At 42.9% G+C, this 24,216-nt stretch overlaps 1 protein-coding gene across 6 annotated transcripts in view; it reads left to right on the top strand.

The window, feature by feature from the left end:
• The window catches only part of MAP3K7CL (MAP3K7 C-terminal like), a 207,190-nt gene extending 188,858 nt beyond the window's left edge, over positions 1-18,332 (top strand). For all 6 annotated transcript variants that reach the window (XM_069204069.1, XM_069204065.1, XM_069204066.1 and 3 more), the window contains exons 4-5: positions 8,801-8,916; positions 16,814-18,332. In XM_069204069.1, coding sequence (XP_069060170.1) covers positions 8,801-8,916; positions 16,814-16,994 — 297 coding nt within the window. In that variant the 3' untranslated portion in view covers positions 16,995-18,332. The remainder of the gene's footprint in view (positions 1-8,800; positions 8,917-16,813) is intronic.
• Positions 18,333-24,216: the final 5,884 nt, after the last annotated feature.

Here is a 24,216-nt window from a genome sequence, read left to right as displayed (position 1 = left end):
GCTGAGTGGGTGGCACAATGAGAGCTGCAGCCCACTATTAGTATTCAATTTACTTGTCCTGGTTACATGAAGTATCATATACTAGGGACTTATAAGTAAATTAACTGTGCCAAATATTTATGTGTATACCAATGTTACCATATTTTGGGAATAGAGCACAACAACTTTACAGCTGCTTAATAGGAGTAACGTGCAGAGTCCTAATGCCAATAAAAATGGGTTCAACAAAACAGGGGTAAGAAGACAAAAAGGCTGGTGGTATACTACACCAAAAGAGTCAGTTCTGTTACCATAGATGCCAGCTGGTAACTGCAGCAATTGTTGAGCACTGGAATATGAATGTTGACATACTCATGGTGGGTAATGCAGATTTTAAGGAATGCCAGTGCCTGTAATTGGATATCAGGTTCTTGAAATGATGTAGTGGCTGTAATGCAACATGAGTGGAATTGGGGAACAGCATAGAGAAAACTCTCAAGATTAGACTTTGTGATTGCCTTACTGGGAGGAATTTTGCAATCATACCTACACCCAGTTTAAACAGCCGTTCATTCTGCTGCCAGATTAGTACACAGAGCAAGGGAAATGTACTGCATCATTCGTATTCTTAATGACCTTCAATGGCTGTCTGCAGGGATTTTCTTCAAACTTTACATCTTTACTTACAAGGCCTACATAATAATGGCCTACTGTATTCCGGCGAATCCAGATTCAAAGAAGCAAGGATTCTTTGCTCATAGAAATCCCAAAATGCAAGACCACGATGGGCAGAAAGCCTATCTTTCATGGGAACAGTGACTACGTCATGAAACTATCTTGTAGCTAATCTAAGGAAGTTTACAGCGTTCCTTGCCTTTAGACATCAACTTGAAACTCATCTGTTTAAACAAAACCCATAAAATATACTTCCCTAGGCGGTACTTACCTACATTATAAAGACTGTGGGGTTATCTTGGCGTGTCTAAGAATGCCCTCAACTTCTTACTTCTTAATCCAAGTTTCCATCACATATTTTATGTATATACAGCAAGTAGTATCCAATGCCTTAACCATCTAGTTATAGCATCTAGCCAGGCCCTATCCAGATGTATCCACACTCTAAGTTCTTTTGTTCCCTGTAAAATCCCATTATACCTCTTCTGGTTGTGGGTGCACTCTATAATACATAAACAGGACGTTTTTGGCCAGACACTGCCTGTCATACTCCACCTATAACCTGGTGATGCACAGTTGTAATTTTGTTGTGTTGCAAAGTAGGGCCTCCGTCATTGCAGCTGTTTCGATTTTAGGGTTACTGGTTCTTAGGGAGAAGTCTGTGGCCAGGACCTACAATGCAACAAGGTGATGTGGCCTGAAATGGGATAGAAGCTTCCAGTTGATGATGTAATCGCACCTTTCCATACCAGAACCATGACTACGGTCACACGTGGTGGAAAGCCAAACTTTTGCTGCACAATAACTGGAGAAAGTGGACCTTAACCTGCACAGCATCTTGCTTGTGTTCCTCCTAAGTCTGATCAGCAGTGCCAAATCTACAATACTAGGTTGGGCATTCTGGGACACTATTTTGGTACGTCTACCACTTATACCTTTGACTTGTGTGTGGCACTGGAAACATTTTTCAGAACCATCTTTATCAGTAATCACTCTCATCCTTTCTACACAGTAATTAAGTATTCACTTCCATACCGGGTATTACGTCTGGCGAATATCACACATTACCACAAGGGTCTTAAACTCCCATGTCTTAACTCGGAAGAAATGACAAATTCATATAGGCCCTCCTGACCTCCCTTGATCTTTACCCACCCTAAACCCTAAATTCACCCTTACGTACCTTCACCTCTACTGACCCATTAACCCCAAAATCACCCTCACCTCCTTTTACCACTACTCACCCCTAAAAGCAAAATCATCCTCATATCCCATTATCACTACCTACCCCTACACCCTAAAATCACCCTTACCTCTCTTTACCTCTACCGACCTCTAAATCCTAAAATCACTGTTAGCCACCACTTATCACTCCTAACCTCCCTTTACCTCTATCCGCACCTTTACCTTTTAATTTTTTTAAATAACATTAAAAACATTAAAATAATGTTCGTATTTATAAATCTATATATGTATATATATATATATATATATATATATATATATATATATATTTATATATATATATATTAAATATAGCTAGATATTTACTTACCTGAGTAGTAAAGACTGCAGGGTAAATGTCATTTGGACTAATGGCTGTGGAGTAAAGGTTACATGCCTGTCTGTCTCTTACCACAATTCTATAACAGAACAGATTTCACTGTTACTACTTCTCTGTCACCCGTGTTCTGTTCTTTGAAAGCCCCATGTCCTCCTCGTTTGTCTTACTTGTCCCAGCCTCTACTTTGTGAGTCTCATCCTGGACCTGGGTAATTTCTGTGCTATCCCCTCATTCTTTTTTTGCCCCGCTCCCAATAGGTATACAAGTGACCTCTACCACGTCCTGTGAAATTGCAAGCCAAAAAAGACACTAATGAGGCTGATCATGCGAATGGGAGGGCGGGATGTAGGCTTGGGAAGAGGGAGTCCCATGGTGGAGTTGGAGTCATAAATATTACTGGCAAGTAATCAGGCCATGTTAATCTCTCATATCATTTGGGCGCTGATTCAGCTATCAACTTAATACTATCTCGTAGTATCAGCTAGTTCTTAAGATAAACAGCCCATGTTTTGTGATTTAGAACATTCTCAGGCAGATTTACTCCGTTGTGGGTGCAGTACAGTATTAGCATACAGTATTATGGTATAGTTTTGCATTCAGTATTTGATACTCCCATTCTTTGTATATAATTTTCTTCTTTTTCACATTGCACTCTTAAAAACACCATGCTTTAATTTCTACAGGTGTAGTGTGCTTACATGTGGTTTTCTGAGTTTTGTGAATTGGAACAAGTATACTTTGCCACTATTACGTATTCACACTAAAATATGGTCTGATTTAGATCTTGGTAGATGGAATGCTTCATCACAAATGTGACAGATATTCCATCCACCATAATACGATCTTTATAGGGTATAGTAGGATCACAATATAGCGGCCGGGATATCTGTCACATTGCTGACGGAGTATTCCCCTCCGCCAAGATCTAAATCAGGCCCGTGTGCCCTTATTAAAGTGTTACTCATCTAAATCTTAAGCACATAATTAGATTTGATGTAGATAAGTACTGCAAAAATGAACGAACAGCATTCTTAGCTTGGGCTTTTTGAAATTGTGAGAAAGTGTATATTGTTGCCAAGATTTAATAAAATTTTGCACCAGGGTTGAAGCACTTTTTTGGTGCAGCCCCAACGCGAAATCTATTTTGGGCTTTACAAAGCAATGCAAAGCCTGATCCGCATGACTTTGCATAACTTTGTATGCGTCAGGTAGGCATTATATGGATGCAGCATGGGTGTTCCCATGTATCCACCCATGTATTTTGATGGAAACCCATATTTACATAGACTTGTAAACAAGGGTTTATGCTAAAATAGTTTGCCTCTCCGAGGCTGGCAAAATGAGGAGAAATATATTTATTTCTCCTCTTTTTATGTCTGGGATAGCCAAAACCTTTTGATTTTACTAAAATTATATGTAGAATATAAATACTTAAATGTTTTCAGCCATCTTTCTTCATCCGAATGGTCTGTTGGGTCATTCTAATTTTGCTTCCGCACACTAAGGCAAGCAAAATGGGGCAATGGGTCAGATACTTAAGCCACTGGTTAACTTCATTTTGAGTGACTGCATTTTGCTCTCTCACAATGAGCACACCGTAGATAAGGTAGTCCCTCCATGGCCAGTGTTTTTTATTTACAATTACTGTAATGGTGCTTGATGTTTAGAGCCTAGTGCAATAGCTAGCACAGGTCACATTCCAGCTTTGTCCATTTCTATCTCCTGGCAATTGTGTTGTAAATTCCTATTGGAGCTGCCCTTAGTTTATCTGACTAATTGTGTCCATTTGAAACTGTTCTGTATTAAGTTATCCTCTTTATAGGGTCGAGCGCGCAAAGCTCTCTGTCCCTGTTGTAATCTCTCTGTGGGCTCTTAGCCATGCCCATGTGATCCCCATCATATTCATTGGTTTGTGGGCTTGCCTTTTAAAAGTTGCTTGATTTAATTAGTGAAAGGCATGCATACGTCATGCCTTTTCCGGTGTTTAGCCCTCCTCGAGCGCACCGGCCAACTACTGAAAACATACAAGGCTCCATGTTTTCCGCATGGCTTCTGGACCACTTTTTATTTTTATTTCTTATGCAGCACAATCTCGCTGGGCAGTAATAGTGCGTTTTGCATAACTACCAGTTTAATTCTATTGTTTATCCTAGCGCTCCTTGGCCAATTCAAGGTTTTACACAGTGTGATTGCGCTCCTTCTTAAAAATGATTATTTATATGCAATTCCCCCCGCCCTATCCCCATCCCATCACGCCCCCCCCCCCTGTTTTCTTTCACTCGCTCTTCTTCGAGCTCCGTTGCATGTGGTATGTTGTTCCTGGTTTATCTTTTGCTGTTTCATCATCCGGGAGGGCTGCACTTCGTATCCTTTAGAGTTCTGTTGACTGGCACCCACTATTGTTAATGCATGTGTTTTTGGTTTGGCTCAGGGCATCAGCAGTTGCAGTTTACCTGCCTGCTATGGACGGGTTCTTCCAACCTTCGTTACTGGCACTGCGGCTTCTTAAAATTCACCAGGTTGGAATGGCCTACCCCACGGCGGGGGCTTACCCCTTCTTGAGAGTTTGCAGCCATTGTCCAGCACATATTGGGGATTCAAACCCCTTAATTGGTTTAGTGGCAATGTTTAATCTTTCGCTGCTTGATTATCTGGGAGGACTGCAATTCGTACCCTTCGGAGCCCTCTTGACTGGGTGAGGCACCCGCAGCATCCCTGCAAACACAAACAGTCCAACTCCGGGGCGACTGCTTTACCTGGAGTCACTGTGTCTTTACCAAACCTCCGTTCCTCAGAACTCACACTTTAAAGTGCTGGGCGATGTTTAAGGCGCTCCAGGGTGCATGGGTGAATGCTTGTAATTCCTGTTGGTTTGAGTATTGTGTTTTTTGCAAGGTCACGCAGCCTTTGTTGATCGCAGCAAATTATTAGAGAGATATATTAGTTTATGTGGAACTTTGAAATATGCTTGCTAACATTAGATCCTTAACCACAGCAGAAAGACAGTAAGTGTTTCATGCATTATCATATTTTGTTTACATGGTGCCATTAACATTTTTCAAATGTTTAACTGTGCTTGCAACTACAGCATAATTTACAAAGTGAAAACTACTTCACTACTATCCTTTGGGCCTGCAAGCACGCATCTGGCATCCCATTGACTCTGCCCCTGCCCTGCAGGCATTTCATAGGCGACCTTGCTATGCAACTATCACTGTCACATCCTATATGACAGACACTGGAAATTCTGAAATATCACTTATTCTGCCCCAGTCCCCTTGTGACATCCCCAGCCAGTCCATCTCTAGCTGTCAATAAAAGCATTAACACTTACTGAACACAAACAACTGTGTAATGCTAGGCAAAACACTTACGTCGCCTTGTGTGTGTGTGGGGCCGGGGTGTTGGGGGGTCTGGCCCTATTGTTTTTTTAGTCTGATTTGATGTGATTTTTTATCGGACTGCCTGCCCAAAGCATATATTCCTATCAAGCTTAAGTGACTGACTCGTGCCCAGCCCTACAAGTCTTTGTGACCCAACCATAACACATGGCTGTCTGAAAAGTCTGTTAAATGCAGTTTACTGTGATGCTGCCCTACTCGTCTGCAGATATACCACTGGTTGTACTCTGCTCATTCTGGCCTTTTAGGAGCAAGCTAACGCATATGACTGACATTTCCCCAGCCCGAGCAGCTTTTAGGCCAAACTCTAACATTTGACCAATTGCTACATACCTACATAACATTCATCAACAGCTCAACTTGAAAATTACTCTACTACTATCTTTTGGGTATGCAGCGGGCATGTGGCACGCCATTGACTCTGGTCCTGCCCTGCTGGCCTTTCACAGTCGAGGCTGCTATGCGACTGACAGTCTCAGCAATATAATGGTTTCGTTCTTTATCACTTCTTTTGCTGGTGTAATATTTTGTACTTGAATTTTACTGGCAATGCAGTACAACTTGTTTATATTTGGCGATGTTTAAACTGCTCTTCCTAACCTAAGCATGCATGGGAAAAATCCCATAATTACCCCTATCTCTTCACCATATCACATAATTTCACAAGGACACTACACACCACACAATTCCACCCAACACAATTCCACAACTAACAATTCAATTCAACACACATAACTCCACAACAAACCGCATACTGCCATTACACTACAAACAAAAACACATAGCTAAAAACATTGTAATTTACAATGTCAATAGCTCCCACTCTCGCAAATGCAAGACCTAGTGCATTGTAAATGCTTTGTATTGGTGCATTTTGTGAAATGTCCCTCCTTTGTGTGCTGAGTTCCCTCCCCAGATGATTCAACTAAGTGAACATGTCTGTTGGCCACCACACTACCTCACGCTTCCTCCTGTTACAGCTGTGATGACCCCTCCTCCGATTTCGGTTTCCCTTTCATCCCTCACGCAGGGAGCCAATAACGTTCGCACTCATGGCGGCCGTGGCACTTTGAACTGACTTGCTTATGTGGACTGCTTTACTTTTCCTTTTCAATTTATGTGGCAAGAAAAGCCCAGTTAGGAATTTACAACGCTAATAGCTCAAACTCGAGCAAACCTCGAGGCCCATTGCACTGCAAAAGCTTGTTTACCATGCATGCAGTACACAAGCCGAAAGCTTCAACATTGTGATGTGAATTCATAAGCGCATAATTCTTCAGAACATATTTATTCTGGACTCAGTTTCAACAATTGTTCTTCAAGAAACTTTGCCCATTGAGAAAAATGGCCTTTATTATGTTTAATTTGCCGGACTTGTAACACCTTTTTCTTTTTAACTTCCGTCTTTGTTTCTTTCCTTCTTTGATCCTTTCTTCCTGCTTTCTTTCTCTCTTTTTTCTTTCTTTTCTTCCTTTTCATTTTCTTCGTTTCTTGCCTTTTTTCTTTCCATCTTGCCTTCTTTCTTTCCTTCTTACATACTCTTTTTTCTTTCCTTCTTTAGTTTTTCTTCCATTATTTCTTGTTTCTTTCTTTCCTTCTTTTGTTTCCCTTTCCTTCTTTCGTGCTTTCCTTCTTTACTATTTTTCATTTATGTTTTTCATTATTTCTTGCCTTATTTCTTTTTTTACTGTCTTTCATTCTTTTGTTTCCTTTCTTTCTCCCTTCCTTCTTCTCTTCTGTTGCTTTTTATTTAGTTCTTGTCTTTCCTTCTTTAGTTCTTGTTTCTTGTCTTCTTTCTTTTTTCTTGCTTTGTTACCTTCTTTCTTTTATCTTGCTTTCTTTGTCTTTCTTTCATTCTTAACTCTATTCTATTGTCTTTTTTGTTTGCCATTCTTTCTTGACGTCTTTCTTTGCTGTCTTTCTTGGATTCTATTGCTTTCATTTTGTCTTTTTTCCTTCTTTCTCACTCTTTCTTTTGTTCCTTCTTTCTTGCCTTTTTTCTTTCTTACGCTCTTTGTTTTTTGTTTTATGTCTTTCTTCCTTGCTTTCTATTTTTCTTGTCTTCTTTGTTTCTCACCTTTTTTCTTTCTTGCCTTCTTTGTTTCTTTCTTAAAGGCAGGAGGCAGGCAGAGCAATTGGCTTTTTTCTGTGTTAGCCAAGCCATTTTTATTTTATTAAAATTGTGTGTATGGCATAATTACTTATAGGGGTGTTCAACCACATGTGATCCATAAACCTGTGGCTCAGTCATTCACATTTTACTTCCACCCACTCGAGCAGGCATCAATGGGCAAAGCGTTAGCTCACTTCAGCCACTGGCTAACTTCACTCTGAATTAAGGCATATTGCTCTTTCACAGGGAGCACATAGCGATACAAATTAGTTCCCTTCAGTGTCTGGGAGTGCTAGGCTAATGTGTGCTTTTTTCCTAACAATTTGTTTTCTTTAGCCTTTTCTTATTTTTTAGATTGATGAAGGCACAGCAACTTCCTGAATAATAAGGTTTTTCAAAGACCGTTACAAAACAAGAATTTCCAAAAGGCTGGCGGCACTGCCAGACCTAATGGGTTTGCCAATTATTGTTTCCTCTTTCCATGTGTGCTGCGTTCTGAGATTCAAAGAGGAAATAGCCTCAAAGAATAGTTTTGGGACAGGGAGATATGTCTTGCACAAAAACTATCGTCACCACAACGTAATCACTCTACCGACATGACGCCAGAGTGCCTGCCTGGTGCTGGGCAGCCACAAGTGCACCAGGCCAAATCCTTGTGAGTATGGCGCAGGTTCAGCTGTATCCCTTTCACCCAACTCAGCACAGCACCATCTCTTGTTGCACTGAGTTGAGTTGTGTGAAGTCTTAGTAAATCCGGGCCTGTGTGCTATGTTGGCATTGTGAATAGTCCTCAAGCAACAATATATTTTCCTCTTATTAGTGATATATCCATGTTTTAAAGGAGTCAAGAATCATGGTCAAATGCATACAATGTTAACAACTGGAACAGGGGACATTTGTGCTAATTTCTTTCTAACCATTGAGAATGAGTGCCAGCAGTTTGTACATTTCATGCTTTCAGTCTGTATACAGCTCGAGCTGGGTTCGAAAACACACGACAGCGTTGGATACAGCTCGAGCTACGTTCGAAAACACACATCAGCTTTCTATTGCTGTTTGTCTCTGCAGCCTCTACCACCATGCCACACATCTGTGGAATCCATGCGGGTCTTCAAGGAGCACTGCAGAGTTGCTGAAGAATACCAGGAAGTGAAGAAAGAAATTGCAATCCTAGAAGAAAGGAAGTATGTACTTTTCTCATAAATCATCTTAATATTTCACCTGTTTCCCACTTGATGTATTTGTATTTACTACACGCCTGTAAACTTAAATAGCTTTCTTATTTTGGTTCCCCACACAATATTTATTAATTGACACAAGTATATAAACAACCATTCCTCACATGAATGTATGGACAAAGGGACAGTCTTTTAGGTCTTGCTTGGAGAGAGCTTTCGCTGTTTAATCTCATATAATAAAAAAAAATACATAAAAGAATGTATACTTATATGCATACACGGAGGGGAGCTATCTTTATCTACTGGTCTGTTTTTAGTAGTAGTATTTATCGTATGACTAATTACAATTTTTACAATGTTCTGATCATAAGTAAGCAAATTCATATTGATCACATATAGAAAAATGCATTAGAATACTATACAAGCAACAACTGTACAATAATCTAAAATTTAGTACCAACGATTCCAGGCATACTGTGCTTAGTTATTGGTAAAATGCTGGCCTTAATATGGGAAAGTGCTTATGACATAAAGTGCTAATGACAAGAGTATAGTGAAGCAAATTTGCCTCACAAAGTTGGTGTTGCTTGAGGGGCAGTCACTATACATTATGATCCAATGCCAGGGCCATCAACAATTCACAAGCGTCAGTTTGTATATGTTCCGAAAGTGTCTGCACATTGTTTGGCTGCCCTAAAGATGAGTCGGTGGATGGACTATGACTATGCAGTCTGTAACCTCGTCAAGTTTCGACAGTGACCAAGCCAGTACCAGAATTGTTATTTTCCATTAATAGCCTTTTAGATCTTGTTCACCACTTTTAAGTGTAGGTGTGTGAGGCTGATACATTTGCAAAATGTGGCCAGCTCGGTGATAGAAAACACGAGGTGCCTTGCCTCATTACAGGTGCTAGTTCCATAGGCTTGAAAAAGAGGTTTTAACAAGGTGCATTCAGCATGCAAAAGTGCCGGGCAGCAGTAAAGTAGATGGTTAAAAGACTCAGGGCCATATGTACAAACACTTTTTCCCATAGACACAGAATGGGTAAAAACCTTTGCTACATCTGGCCCTCAATCATATGAGCTCAGAGCTTGCAGCTGACAATTTTGGAGAGAGAGGTCTATTGGAGGGAATCTGTAATCCCATCAGTCTTGCGATCCTTACTTGCTTAAGGCAGATTTTCTGGAGATGGCAGTGAAGCTATGGCTGCTGGCTGAGGCAGTGTGGCTGCATGTTAGCGTATGACTTTTCCAAAGCTCTCAGTGGCCAGGATTCTTTGGTTTCCCCATGTCGCATATTTTCAAAAGTGGCCTTGTATGCTTTTAAAAAAAATTGCTTTGAGTGCTGCTTGCAAAAGACGAAGCTTGTTTAACTCTGCTTGGTCAATTTGAAGAGAAATAATTGATCTTTGCACACAGCTTGACCAAGGATTCTTTCCCAATTTGAGAATATTCTGAAGGACAGCTTTCAGTGACTTTAGCGACACTTTCATAATCCGTTAGTAATACTTTAGGAATGCCGCCATGCAGGCCCACTATTGGCCCTCTAGCCCAAATTCTACGTGTCTATGAGGGTATTTTGAAGACTCCTTTTATGGACTTTAAGCTGGAATTTTTCCATGGCTTTGATGAATGGCCCTGATACTCTTCGTGGCCTTATTTGATTGCTGAGAGGAGTGTTGCTCCTGTTACACATCTTATTGGGTCTGTAGAGGGGCTTTCAAGAGAGTTGTTCAATTGACATCTTCTGATTATTACAGATTTCACCTTTGCTTGTAGGTATCTCAGATGTGTTTTGGCTCCACCCTTTGATGACAGCCAAACTCCCAAACCGTTGTATGATTTGGTGCTTTTAATCTTTAGTGGTCCCAGGCTCCAAGCATGATTCACTTTCTTATGCCACCTGTTAGAAATGGGGTCTCTAGCTGGCATTCGGTTTGCACCCTGTCCAAGTAGGGACCCTCACTCTAGTCAGGATAAGGGAGATACCTGCTCAGATAACCCCTGCTCACCCCCTTGGCAGCTTGGCACGAGCAGTCAGGCTTATCTCAGAAGCAGTGTGTAAAGCATTTGCACATAACACACAGTAACACAGTGAAAACACTACAAAAGGACACCACACCAGTTTTAGAAAAATAGCCAATATTTATCTATTTAAAACAAGACCAAAAACAATAAAAATCTAACATACAGTAATAAAAATATGAATTCTGCAAGATTTATTCAAAAATACAGTTCCTTGAAGTCAATAGCTCCACCTAGGGCTATCATGGCGTCATGATCAATAAAACCAACAGTTCAGGCCGGCTGCAGTGTCGCGGGCCAGCTACGGTGTCGGGAAGACCCACAAACAGTACCTTGGATTTGTAGGGTGTCGTGATCCTCGCGGTGAGCTCTGGAGAGAGGTGTCGCTGACTTCACGGTGTCGGTTCCAGAGTCGGTGCAGGAGTCGTCAGGCCCTTGAAGTTGCACGTGTTGCAGATCGAACTCCTGGCTGATGAAGTCAGGAGGGCTAGCATGGATGGCATCGGGGCTGCGGTGCGAAGCGGGACGATGCAACGTCATGGTGCAGGCAGCTGCTCGGTGATGGCATCCAGCGGCATCGGTGAGACCAGGGCTGCGGTGTGAAGCGGGGTGGTGCAACGTGCGGTGTCCACAGGTCACGGTGCAGGCAGCGTTGTTGTTGTTGCAGAAGCGATGTCGTCGGTAGGCCCAAGCCAGCGGTGTGGGACGGGACGGTGCTTCGTGACCCTCACGAGCGGTGTCCACAGGCCAGGGTGCAGGGAGGAATGCCTGGTGATGACAATGGAGTCGATGGTCCTGGCGTCGGTGGACCAGGGCTGCGGTGCGGGACGAAACAGTGCTTCGTGCTCCTCATGAGCGCTGTCCACAGGCCACAGTGCAGGCAGCGGCGCTGGTGTCAGCAGGGGCGGCGTCATCGGGGAGGCCCAGGCTACGGTGTGAGCAGGTGATGCTGGAGTGTGGGGCCCACAGGTCGCGGTGTGAGCAGCGGCTTGGTGAAGTCGCCTGATGGTGGCGTCGGTGAGACAAGGGTCACAGTGCAACGAGGTTTAATGCGACTTCATGCGGCGTTGGCAGGTCAGGGTGCGGCCAGCAGCTTCGTTGGCGGTGTTGCAGAGGCTTCCAACAGGAGGCAAGCTCTACTCCAAGCCCTTGGAGAACTTTCTCAAGCAGAACACACAGCAAAATTCACCCTTTGCACTCTTTTCAGGCAGAAGCAGCAACTGCAGGCCAGTCCAGCAAAGCAACACTGCAAAGGGACAGTACTCCTCCTTCAGCTTCTCCTTTGCAGAGGTTCCTCTTGGTTCCAGAAAGATTCTAAAAGTCTGGGGGTTTGGGTTTTCTTCTTAAACCCCTTTCTGCCTTTGATGTTGGGAAACCTCAAAGCAAAGTCTCAAGTGTTTGCCAGATCCTTCCTTCTCCAGACAAGGCCCCAGACACACACCAGGGGGTCGGAGATTGCATTGTGTGAGGGCAGGCACAATCCTTTCAGGTGTGAACAACCACTCCTCCCTCCCCTCTAGCTCAGATGGCTCCTCAGGATATGCAGGCTACACCCCGCCACCATTTTGTGTCAATGCCTAGTCAGAGGTGCAAAACAGCTCAAAAGAGTCACAGAATGGTTTCAGAAAGAAATTACCTACTTTCTAAAAGTGGCATTTTCAAATAGACGATTTAAAAACCACCTTCACTAAAAATGTATTCTTATATTGTGAGTTTAAAAACACTAAACTCCACATTTGTATCTGCTCTCAAAGGTAATCTGCGCTTTAATGATATTTAAAGGCATCCCCCATGTTAACCTATGAGAGAGATAGGCCTTGCACAGTGAAAACTGAATTTGACAGTATTTCACTGTTAGGACATATAAAAAACACATGTATTTGTCCTACCTTAAACATACACTGCACCCTGCCCCTGGGGCTACCTTAGGCCCACCTTATGGGTGCCTGACATGTAGTAAAAGGGAAGGTTTAGGCCTGAAAGTGGGTACACTTGCCAAGTCGAATTGGCAGTTTAAAATTGCACACACAGACACTGTAGTGGCAGGTCTGAGCCATGGTTACAGGGCTATTAATGTGGGTGGCACAACCAGTGCTGCAGGCCCTCTAGTAGCATTTGATTTACAGGCCCTGGGCACCTCTAGTGCACTTTACTAGGGACTTACCAGTACATCAAATATGCCAATCATGGATAAACCAATCATCAGTACAATTTCAATAGGGAGCACTTGCACTTGAGCACTGATTAGCAGTGGTAAAGTGCGCAGAGACAATAAACCAGCAAAAACAGAGTCCAGTACACCATAAAACCAGGAGGTCAGAAAGCAAAAGACAGGGGAGACACACCAAAAAGCTACCAGGTCTAACACCACCTAACGAGGATACTACTTTGGTCTTTGAGGCATTTTTCTATCATTTTGGAGTCCAAGTTGTATTTGTGGAGGGCGTTTAGTGGTTTCTGGGTCCTTCTTCTGGAATGGTCCAGGAGGGCAATCTCATCTGCATATTGGTGAATAGTAACTTTCTTTACTCTGATTCTTGGGGGTATTAGGTTAGCCTGTCTGAAAACAGAGCCCATGTTGGCAGTATAGAGATTGAATTTCAAGGGTGCAAGCACACACCCTTGCTTTAAGCCATTGTTTATCAATATTTTTACTGTTACCACAATCTGTGATAACTTGATCCTCACCCAAGTAGAGGTATAGAGCGATATGGTTGCTTGCAGTAGATTAATTGGGAAGCCCCACCCTCTAAATTTCATCAAGAAGATGTTCCATGTACAGCATTAAACGCAGCAGAATAATCGACAAAGCACACAAAAAGGGGGCATTGTTTCTGACTCGTAGCATGGTGGATTAAATAGGAAAGTGCCTCTATGTTGGCCAGGCCACCTCTGTAGTAGCAGGCCCTCCCTCTGCAGCGGTATCTAATGCTGCACTCTCACTACTTTAACGTCCCTAAACTGAGAGCACGTCCCATTGGTGCTGGTCTCAGCGGGGCTCAGTGGGTCTTGGTGAGCTGGTGGGACAGCCCAGTGTCTGAGAAGCTGGTGGAGCTAATGCAAGTAGGGGAAAAGCATGAGTCTATCTCAGCGGGGGCATTCAATATCCTGCTCAGAAGTCTGCTGACTGCAGACTGAGGGAGGGCTGCACTCTCGTCGCGAGCCCGTTTCAACCCATGAGCAGCAGCAGGGCCCAGGCATCCAGAGGAGTGGATGCAGTGCAATGAAGAACTGCTCCCAACACTTTCTGCAAAGCTGCTATCTCGCTGGGCTTCTCAGCATCAGAAGTCTGCTTCGTCAGCTCTGTGAACCAGCACTCCCAAACAGCAGAAAAAAGAGCTTCTTGAGGGCTGCTTACTTGCCACCCAACAACATAACAATGTGCAGCATTTCACTTCACTTTGGCGACTAGGATGCGATCAACTGAGGTAGAAGGCGGTGCTGAAAAGAAAAAAGACTGGTGGTGTGTGGCGCAGCTTCCATCCATGGTCTGTTTAACGGTCATTCGCACTTTGCTTCCATCCACCTTTTTAAGTCATCTCTGTGTGGGCTTAAACTGCATCTTTAGGTTACAGTAATTCAATGGCAATAACACTTTTTTTGCACCAATGTGCTTGGAAATTGTAAAAGTACTCCTTTTATCCCCATGCTATGTAGATATATTTTATGGGAATTTTTGAAAAGTATGGAATGAGATGTTACCAGATGTTCAATAAGCACAATATCAGACTAATCTCTCAACCTGACAAAATTGTTTGTTTGCTCAAAGTTTTTGTATTCTGTAATCTCAATGATACTTACTAAGGCAGTCGCTTTTTATTGACTTCCTTTCAACTCTCGTCCATGGGTGTTGATTCACCAAAATACCAGAGGTACCTGAAGATACCCTTTGATCTTAATGACATCACAGGAAGTGACATCATATGATCATTGTCTCTGATCTTTTCCAGGAAGGCATCACATAATCCTACCATCACAACAATTCAGGATTTGCCTTGGATAGTATCACAAAGTAATACAAAGTTGTGCTATGAGCTGCGTTGCATTATTTTGTATCAAGGGGGTGATCCATAGGTGATGCAAGGGCATTCCCATGCAACCACCCAAAGGTTTGGATGCAAATCTCTATGTACAAATATTGATAGGCAGGAATTTGCAACCACAATTATATGCCGTCTCGAAGCAAGCATAACCAGGAGAATGTTTTTCATTTCTTCTCAAATTTCCAACTTTACATTTGTGCTGAATTGTACAGCATGCACACACAGTGAGAAAAGCATTAAAGCATAGCTTTGTACTGGAAAGGGTCCCTTCCAGTACAAAACCTATGCTTCAGAGAATGCACATGCCTTTGAACTCTGGCACAAGTGTGCGATGGTGCATGGCTGGCAAAAGTGTGCCAGCACATGAGGAGGGAAAAAATGTGCCATACCTTATTAGATATGGCACATTTGTTCTCTACCCCTTTGATGAAAGGCAATGCAGCAAGTTTAGTGCAGCATTGCCTTTCATCAAAGAATAGTAAATCTGGGCAGAATCGCACTCAATCTTAATCACAATCTGGCATTTGACTTTCACTCACAAGTGCCACACATACACATGCTGTCTCAGTTAAACATGCTGTGATGCACAAGGATGCATCCAAGATACATTTAAAACAATTTTTACTTACCATAGCAGCAACCATAGGTACTAAGTGTGCTCTATTTTGTAGTAAACCAATAGTGAGTAATATAATAATATTCACTATTAGTATGATGAAAAACAGGCAGGCAATAAGGAATAGAGATCTTCCCCCTTCTCCTCTTGCTCATGGTACTGATTTTGCCACTTCTGAGGTCAGGAGTCACAAAAGTAGTGCCAGTGATTGCAAGGGGCAAACCAGGGGCCTTAAACAATACACTCAATCATCACAGTTTCATTCTTTATCTCATAAATGCAGTTTAAACAGAAAGCAAAGCGTTTGTATGTGTGTATCTATATGGTATTTCTATAGCACAAACCTAGCCAAACGACAGCAAAGTGCTGTACATTGCCATGGACGTGGTTTTTGGATGCTTTGCAGCACTAGACTTTTAAAAATGCTTTCATTTGGAGTAAATTACTACTACTACCATGACTACCACCATTACTACTATTACCAATATCATGACAATCACCAGCATTATCATCATCATCACTACCACCTGTACATTTGTGCATGCCAGTATTAGCTTCCTTTCCCAGGTGTTTGCATGCTTTACAACATGAAAGCCAGACCTATTGCTTTTGCCAGTGCTTGTTTAAATATTCTCTTCCTCACTTTAATGCAGCAAGGCAGAAAGAAAGTGCCATGCAATACTTAACAAATACAATAAATAAATAACTAGGTAAAAATATGTATTGTGGCCTACGTACACATTTTTAAATGTTAGTGTAAATTGATAACAGTAAAATGAAGTTATGTGCTGTGAAAAACTGTTCATCTAAAAGTGTGCCCTATATGAGCAACATACTGTATTAAAATGATTCATCATTCAGTCTTAGAAATACATCCTGTAACATTAAAAATATTAACTAATATAATTTAATGAAAGAGGGACCGAAGAAAGCTGCTTCTACTAGAGGGGATTTATTAATTTATTGTGGAATATTGAGTATGGAATTTTGGGAATCTCTTGGAATGTCTTCAGTAAGACAAGAGTAAGTCACACCTGGTTGAAGAAAAACGGTTGTGAAACTGCTCTCATTCTTACAGTGCCTATTTTCTCTTCTGCAAAAAGGATGTACTTAGAAATAGGATTTGCATGCTGCATAATAACCTGTACATTTACAATTCTAATTGTGGACAATAGAAATGCGAGGTGATAACTTACGTTTTGCTTCAATGAACATTTCAGAAAGGAGCTGATAGCCAGGCTGGATCAAGCAGAGAAAGAAAATGTTGACGGAGCACAGCTGGCCTTGGAGTATGACGAGCTGACAGAGGAGAATCAGGCCTTATACCTGGCCCATTCCAGATGTAAAGAACAACTAGAAAAACTCAGAATACAGTATCAGAAGAGACAGGGCTCCTCATAGATTTCCACTGACAGTGCTCCTTATAGCTTTCCACTGAGAGATGCTGAAAACCATCAAGAAAATACACTGAATTTCCATTTGAGAGTGTCTACAACAGACAGAATCCAAAAACAATATATTTTACTACAGACATATGTAACAATTTATTATTGTGGGGCCACATTTGTAAAGAAAAAACTAAACACAGGTGTGATCATTCTAATCAGGCACACTCCACTTTCCACCAGTGGGAATGGTTGCGCCACAAACAAAACCTTCACAAGGCGGTGGTCATGTTGGATTTTTCAACTTTTGGCCCAGTGTTAATAGTATATTAACTAATGGCTATTTTATGTTTTGTCCTATGCTGTCCGCTATGCTAACAGCAGAGCTCGGATTGTTATTTGAGCGGGTCAGCAAACATGAAATAAACAAACTAATGGAATGGAAAAGTATTGAATATCTTAAAAGTAATCTTACCTAGGGCGGGTAGCAGTTTCAAGGGCATTAGACTCAAAACTGTACAGTGCCCATTTTTGTGTACTAAAGCAGTTTTTTCTAAAGGAAAACATGTCCCTGTTAGGTAACACATTCCGAAATTCTTACAATTTATAAAACAATACGGATTGTGGTTGACAACACAGTTTATTGTAAAACTATGTTTAACTGAGGTTAAATCAGTAAATGTTGAAACCAGCCAGTCAATTACAGTTTATTTTCAGTTTAAGTTACCTCATAAATTTCCATAACTACTGCATTTAATAGAAGTAGTACTGAAGTTTAAAGTTAAAGTCGAAAAAAAAACTCATGACATTTTTTACATACAAATTCACTGGGATATAACATCATGTCAGGAGGCTAATCGACCACAAGTAATTTTCGGCAGCAATGTGTGCTGGCGACACGATCCCCATTAAAAAATGTTGTAGAACACAATCTGAAGGCCTCGTGGCATCCTAAAATGGAATATACATTGAACTAAAGTACATTGTAAAATATCAAATGGTAGGTAAAATGACCAGAGATGGTGTTAATAACCACCTCAGAATCTTTAGGTTTCTGCATATCTTCATTACTTATCCTGTTTTAAGACTTATTTTGAATGGGAAAGCCGGAAGACTCGAAAATAAATGTTGCTAAAAAGTTGGTAATTAAAGAACACATTATTTATTTTGTGTGGCTCTTGCAGACTGCCGGCAATGTGGAGGACATTTAATAACTTGATGAAGCAACAACTGAACGATAGGTTGCTTGGCAAACGTTCGCTATGTATTTACTTAAACACTGTTAATGTCTTTGTTGTAATAAAATTGTTGTCCTATGACACTTTTTCCAATAAAATTGGACCTTTTAAAACCAGGGTCTGTGATAAGAACACTATTTTGAAGTTCTTAAGGAAACCCCGGCGGAGCATTGGCTATATCTGTTCTGAATGTTGATTAGTTCATGGAACCTCCTTTAGTTTGTAGAATCACTGGTTGGTTGGTAAGTCTCTACAATGTTCTCGTAGCCACATCATAAGTTTTGCTGAGGTATAACTGTACTTCGTTTCCATTAAGCAAATCTTATTGAGCTTAGTTAATACAGTAATTTTAACTTCCTAGTCTGCAGAAAAAAACTGGAAACTGGAGTGTGAGATCCACAAGCACATGCTTTTAGTCTTGGTCAGGTGCTTGTCTGGCCTTCGGGGAAGGTAATTCCTTCCTAAGACTTTCTGTAGCCATTAGGTCTTCCACACAGCTTCTACAGTTTTCCTTGCTTCTTACCCACACAGAGGTTGTGCAAGGGTTGGCAGTGGCATCATCCAAGGCTTGATGCAGACATCCCTCCAACCTGCCAACCAGGTTAAGTCTTCCAACTTCTTCCTCTCAGTAGTTCTTTTTTTCCCTTCTCCTCTTGATACCCAGGTGATAGGCAGGCATATATTGCTAAGCTTCTTCCCAAAAGTGCCTCCATCAACTTGGAACCCTGTATTCTGCAGACAGGTCTTGCCTACCATACATATATTTTAAGGCTCCTGAAGTGTCCACATCTCTTTTTTTCCCTAGAACCTAGTGCCCTTGTAGACCAGGAGATCTCAGAAATGTTAAGGAAAGAGACAGTCATTCTCAGGCCCTTCTGGTAAGGCTTTGCAAGCTTGTTCTTACTTGTGAGCAGGCCTGGTGCATCCATAAAGGTAGAGGGGCCCGCTTCCCCATCTTTTTAGAAACAAGTATATGTCAGGCTGAGCAAAGGTCAGCCTGACAGACATTCTTCATATTCAGGTCAGTCAGGCAGGTGCTATACATGCACTAAATGTACAGGAGCCTGGTTGCCTGAACTGAACTTTGCCGGGCCGAGGATTTTGCAGCTCTGTGGGAGTGTCCTCCTCAGCCCGGCAAAGGGCCTTGAGGTCCTCCTTCTCATGGCGAGAGGGAGCCTCATTAATAGACTCAGACCTGGACACTTTAGTTTTAAGACCCGAAGTGTCCAGGGCTGAGTGGCCATCAGTGATGCCTTGCCACAAAGTTGTTTGTTATGTTATTTGCTTTTGTAAAGCACAAACGAATCACCCCTATGGGGGGTCTCTTGGTGCTGAAGCACTCTGAAGTGGGCTGGGGAATGCAAAAACAACAATGTGATGGATGGAATGGTTGAATTAATCCCAGATGCTGGCAATTTCCTGGGGCTGCATCTAAGTCCACCATGCCACCCCAGTTTGGACTCAGCCATATGCAAACCAGGCTTGACCCTGCTCCCCATGCGAACAGTACAGCCTGAACTTCCAGGCTAGGTCCTCCCTGGACTGGAAACAAGCATCCTGGGACTGGTTTTGGTTAATCATGCCTTATCATCCAGGCAAGCTTGAATCCAGTGGAACAGTGAGCCCGAGACCCACATCTGGTCATCATCCGGCACACTTACGGTAGCAAATGCTAAATCAACAAGGTGATGGATGGAATGCTTGAATTAATCCCAGCCATTTGCAATCTCTCATGGACACATCCCAATCCACTGTTTGTTTTGCCCACCATGCCCCTTCCAGTTTGGTAGCAGCCATTTGCAAATCAATCTTGACCCTGCTCCCCAGGGGAACAGTTCAACCTGAACTGCCAAACCAGGTCCTCCCTGAACCAGAAAGAAGCATCCTGGGACCGGTTTGGGGTATCACCCCTCGTCAGCCAGGCTAGTTTGAATTCAGTGGCACAGTTAGCCTAGGACCTACGTCTGGGTATACCTGGCAAATGCAAAAAAAACAAGGTGCTGAATGAAATGCTTGCATTAATCTCAGCCAACTGCAATTGCTCTGGCTGCATACTATTCCATTGTTTTTTCCCACACCATGCCACCCCAGTTGGACCCAGCCATATGCAAATGAGTTTTGACCCTGCTCCCCATGGGAACAGTCCAGCTGAACTGCCAAGTCAGGTTCTCCCTGGACCGGAAACAAGCATCCTGGGTCCATTTTCGGGGTATCACCACTTATCAGCCAGGCTGACTTGAATCCAGTGGCACAGTGATCCCAGAACCCAGGTCTAGGCATAACTGGCAGACTTAGGGCTGCAAATGCAAAAACAACAAGGTGATGGATGGAATGCTTGAATTAATCTGAGCCATTGGCAATTATTCAGATCTGCAGCCCAGCCCATCATTTGTTTTGCCCACCATGCTGTCCCCAGTTTGGACTCAGCCATATGCAAATCTGTCTTGACCCTGCTCTCCATGGGAACAGTCGAGCCTGAACTGCCAGGACCTCTCTGGACCGGAAACAAGGTGGGGCTGGAGCTAATGTAGTTTGCTTCGAACCTGTGTAATCAGAGGGAAGGGATGAAATGGTTAGTGGATATAGAAGTAATTACACGAACACATCTCCAAAGGCTTCTTGCAGCAGAAACTGTTGGGTGAATAATGACGGGCAGTGTTTACTCTTGTCAGTTGCAAAAAACATCCTCTGGAGGCCTGCCCCAGAGGGTTAAAATGAAGAGAACCTTCAGGAGATGCCACTTGTGGTCGGTAAGATGGTGCAGACTGGGATTGTTGGTCCATATATTCAGCTAGTCGGCTAGGTTTATGACCATCCAGACACTGTGAACCTGAGCCCACAACTACAGCCTCAGCACCTCAAGGCACAGATGTCGCAAGCCCCGCCACCCAGTTTGTTGGCATACCACATCACAGGTATGTTACCCGTTAAGAAATGCGCTGACTGACCATGGCCAGAGGACAGAAAAGCCATGAGGGCTAGGTGAGTAGCATGGAGTTGAAGCAGATGCATATGGAGCTTCAATTCACGGGGGAAACCAAAAACCTTTTATTGCCAGTGCTTCAGGATGACTGTCCCAATAGAGAGAGGAGACATTGGTCACCACCTTGCCCAATGTTGATGGAGGACAGAATAGATTCCAGTAGGTGAGGTGGTGTAACACCAGGCACTACCACTGAGTCCAGGGCCACCTCTGAGGAAATCCAAATGATGTTCGTGTAAACACCCAGGTGCTAGGCCCACTGAAGTCAGAGGCACAACCAGAGTAGATGGATGTGCCACTGAGCATGAGGTACCAGCAAAATTCATGAAGTGAGCAGGCTCAGAAGGCACAAGACTATCATGGCTGGATGAAGAGCACCCTGCTGAAATATTGTGAGCATAGCATGAATGTCCTGAAACCACTGGGAGGTGGGGAGGCCTTAAGAGAGATGGTGTCCAACTCCATCCTGATGAGGAGATGCTGGAATGTGTGACATGGGGAGTTTCATGGAAAATCCCATGTCAAAGAGCAGAGAGTTTGTGGCCTGTAAGGTGTCGAAAACCATCTGAAGCGAGCCTCCCTTCAGGAGCCAGTCTTCAAGGGATGGGTATTCAAAGATCCCCGATCAGTGATGATATGACATAATCACAAGAAACACCTCTGTGAAAAACTGAGGTGCAGATGTTAGCTGACACAATAGGAAATACTAAATGATAGTGGGTCATCACACAAAGCACAACTGTCTCCGCAAGATCACCTCTGGAACAAAACCCATCACACCCTTGCTCAAAAGAGCCAAAACCTACTGCTCTGGAATGTGAGATCAAGGTGATGGTTTTGGGCAAGTCAATGGCTTAGAAGGCTGTAATACTGCTTTACAATTTTAAGGGCCCAATGGCATGCAGGGGAAACCAGACCCTTGGACAGGACCATAGCCTATCCCTTCTTGAAATGTTCCAGAGTTGGCCTTCTTGCAAAGCACAGACGTGCCACTGAAGGGCATCTCCACATGCCATAGAATCCACTCAGCCTAATCTGGAGCACAAGATGTATGTGGACACATCCTGCCCATTACATACAACTTCAGCAAAATGGTCACAAAGATGACCAGGGAGATTTGGAACAACCATTTGCGCCATCCCCCACCAGGAGTGAGAATAACATTCCAATGGAATTTAATCTGCAAATTGAAGGTGCAAGGCTCACAGAACAGATGATCATCTTCGGCATGACCTCATTATTCTTTGACTGAAGGAGAAGTGGGGAAAGAACCAGGGATTTTTTAGGGGGAACAAGACACAAAAACCTGAGAGGCTGTCTGAGAGGGGTTTGTGATGAATAACTTGGGTCCCCATGCACCAGGTTATAGCGGAGGTTCACTGCTGGATCAGAAAGTGGTTTTATGGAACTAAGATGCAGTATTTGAGCTCCTTGTTGAAGAGGAGCAATAGTTTGAAATCCAAAGAAGCTAGCTGCAAGACCTCTGTGTGGAGTTTGCTCTTGTTCTTCTCCAGGGGCAACAGTAGCTTGAGGATCTCTAATACCTGTGTACCACTACTGGGAATGAAGCAATTTCCTCTCTGTGAAGCCCTGGGGGACACTAGAGGAGAGATGTTCAGACCACTGACATTTTAAAGGGCCAAATAGTTGCTACTGTCCTTGTACAAATGAGGAAGAAGGGGACATCACTACTGTTATCTTAATCATAGTACACAACCTCGGGCATCTGATAAGGACCGTAGTCAGAACCAAAAATGCCTCCAAGCCTGGCTCATAATTCTTATATTGAGGCTAGGATCTATAAGGGATCTCCTCCATTAACTGCTGTGCCCTGCACCTAGATCTGAACAGGATGGCCTTCGTCTTTGGAAAGGTCAACAGATTGTGCAACAGATCTGACATTAGCGCTAGTGTTGTTGGAGACACCAGCTCGTAGGGGTCAGGGCTTTGGTGGAGGAAGTGAAACAGGTCATCTAGCAACAGAGTTGGAGCTGCTGGCTGATGCCTGATCTGGTGGCCCAATGCTGGCAGTAGGAGTCAGGCTGGAGTATTTCCATAAGAAAGCAGTCATTGCTTGTGCTGTAATCTGTCAGGGTCAGTATCAAGAGCCAGAAAACACAGAAGTGGAGCAGAAAACTCTGTGTGTGGAGTCAGCACTGGAGCCAAATCCAGCCCTGATGGAATCTCTACCAAGTCCAGCTCTGAAGGCAAGGCTTTGGAACATGGCCGTAGACTATCATACTAACTCCTGGAGTGGGAGTGATGTCAGGAAGTCAAGGGGTCCCTCTTGTGCCTTTTGTGCTTCTTCTTGAAATACTATTCTCTTTCCCTGCAGGAGGCCCAATTTGAAGATTTACCTACTAAAAGTGAGCCAAGTTTGACCTGCCAAGGGCCTGGAAATGGAGGAATGCCCCTTTCTCAGCGTTCATCCTAAAACTAGGCCATGAAATGTTCTTTGACTGCCTTGACTTGCATGCGGTCACACTTCTTGAAGTCTTGAGCCTAGACACCAGAGCCTCGACCACGGTCTCCAGTCATCTCTGTAGTGAGAGCTATTTTTGAGTAGTGAAAATCATCATGAGCTACTGAAGACCAAGCCACTTGCGCAGTGTTACCAGACACCCCATGCCCAGTTTCATTGATTTTAAGCCTAATGTCTATAGAGCCGGATACTATGGTTTGAACAAAATATTTAGACTAGAGTAACTATAACAGGGCTGCCATGCATATCAGCGAGAGTGTGGTTTTTGGGTGTATGAACATATGTATGTATGAATTGGGATATGTGTGTGTGCGTGAATAAGAGTCTGCATCATAATTACAGGCAAACATTTCACAATATGTGGCACAGTTACATGTATTACACAAATGCACAACTATTTTGTTTTTAAATGGGAGAAATTTAAAGTGTAGAAAAATGTTCTGCAAAAATGTCCATAACAGGGAAGGTTTTTCTGCACGTTAAATTTCTCCTACTTAAAAAAATGGCTGTATTTTTCAGTTATAAATATGACGCT

Source organism: Pleurodeles waltl, chromosome 8 (assembly GCF_031143425.1).
Source record: "Pleurodeles waltl isolate 20211129_DDA chromosome 8, aPleWal1.hap1.20221129, whole genome shotgun sequence".
Lineage (NCBI taxonomy): Eukaryota > Metazoa > Chordata > Amphibia > Caudata > Salamandridae > Pleurodeles > Pleurodeles waltl.
Note: the sequence above shows the minus strand (reverse complement) of the source record. Positions and strands in the feature narration are given on the sequence as shown.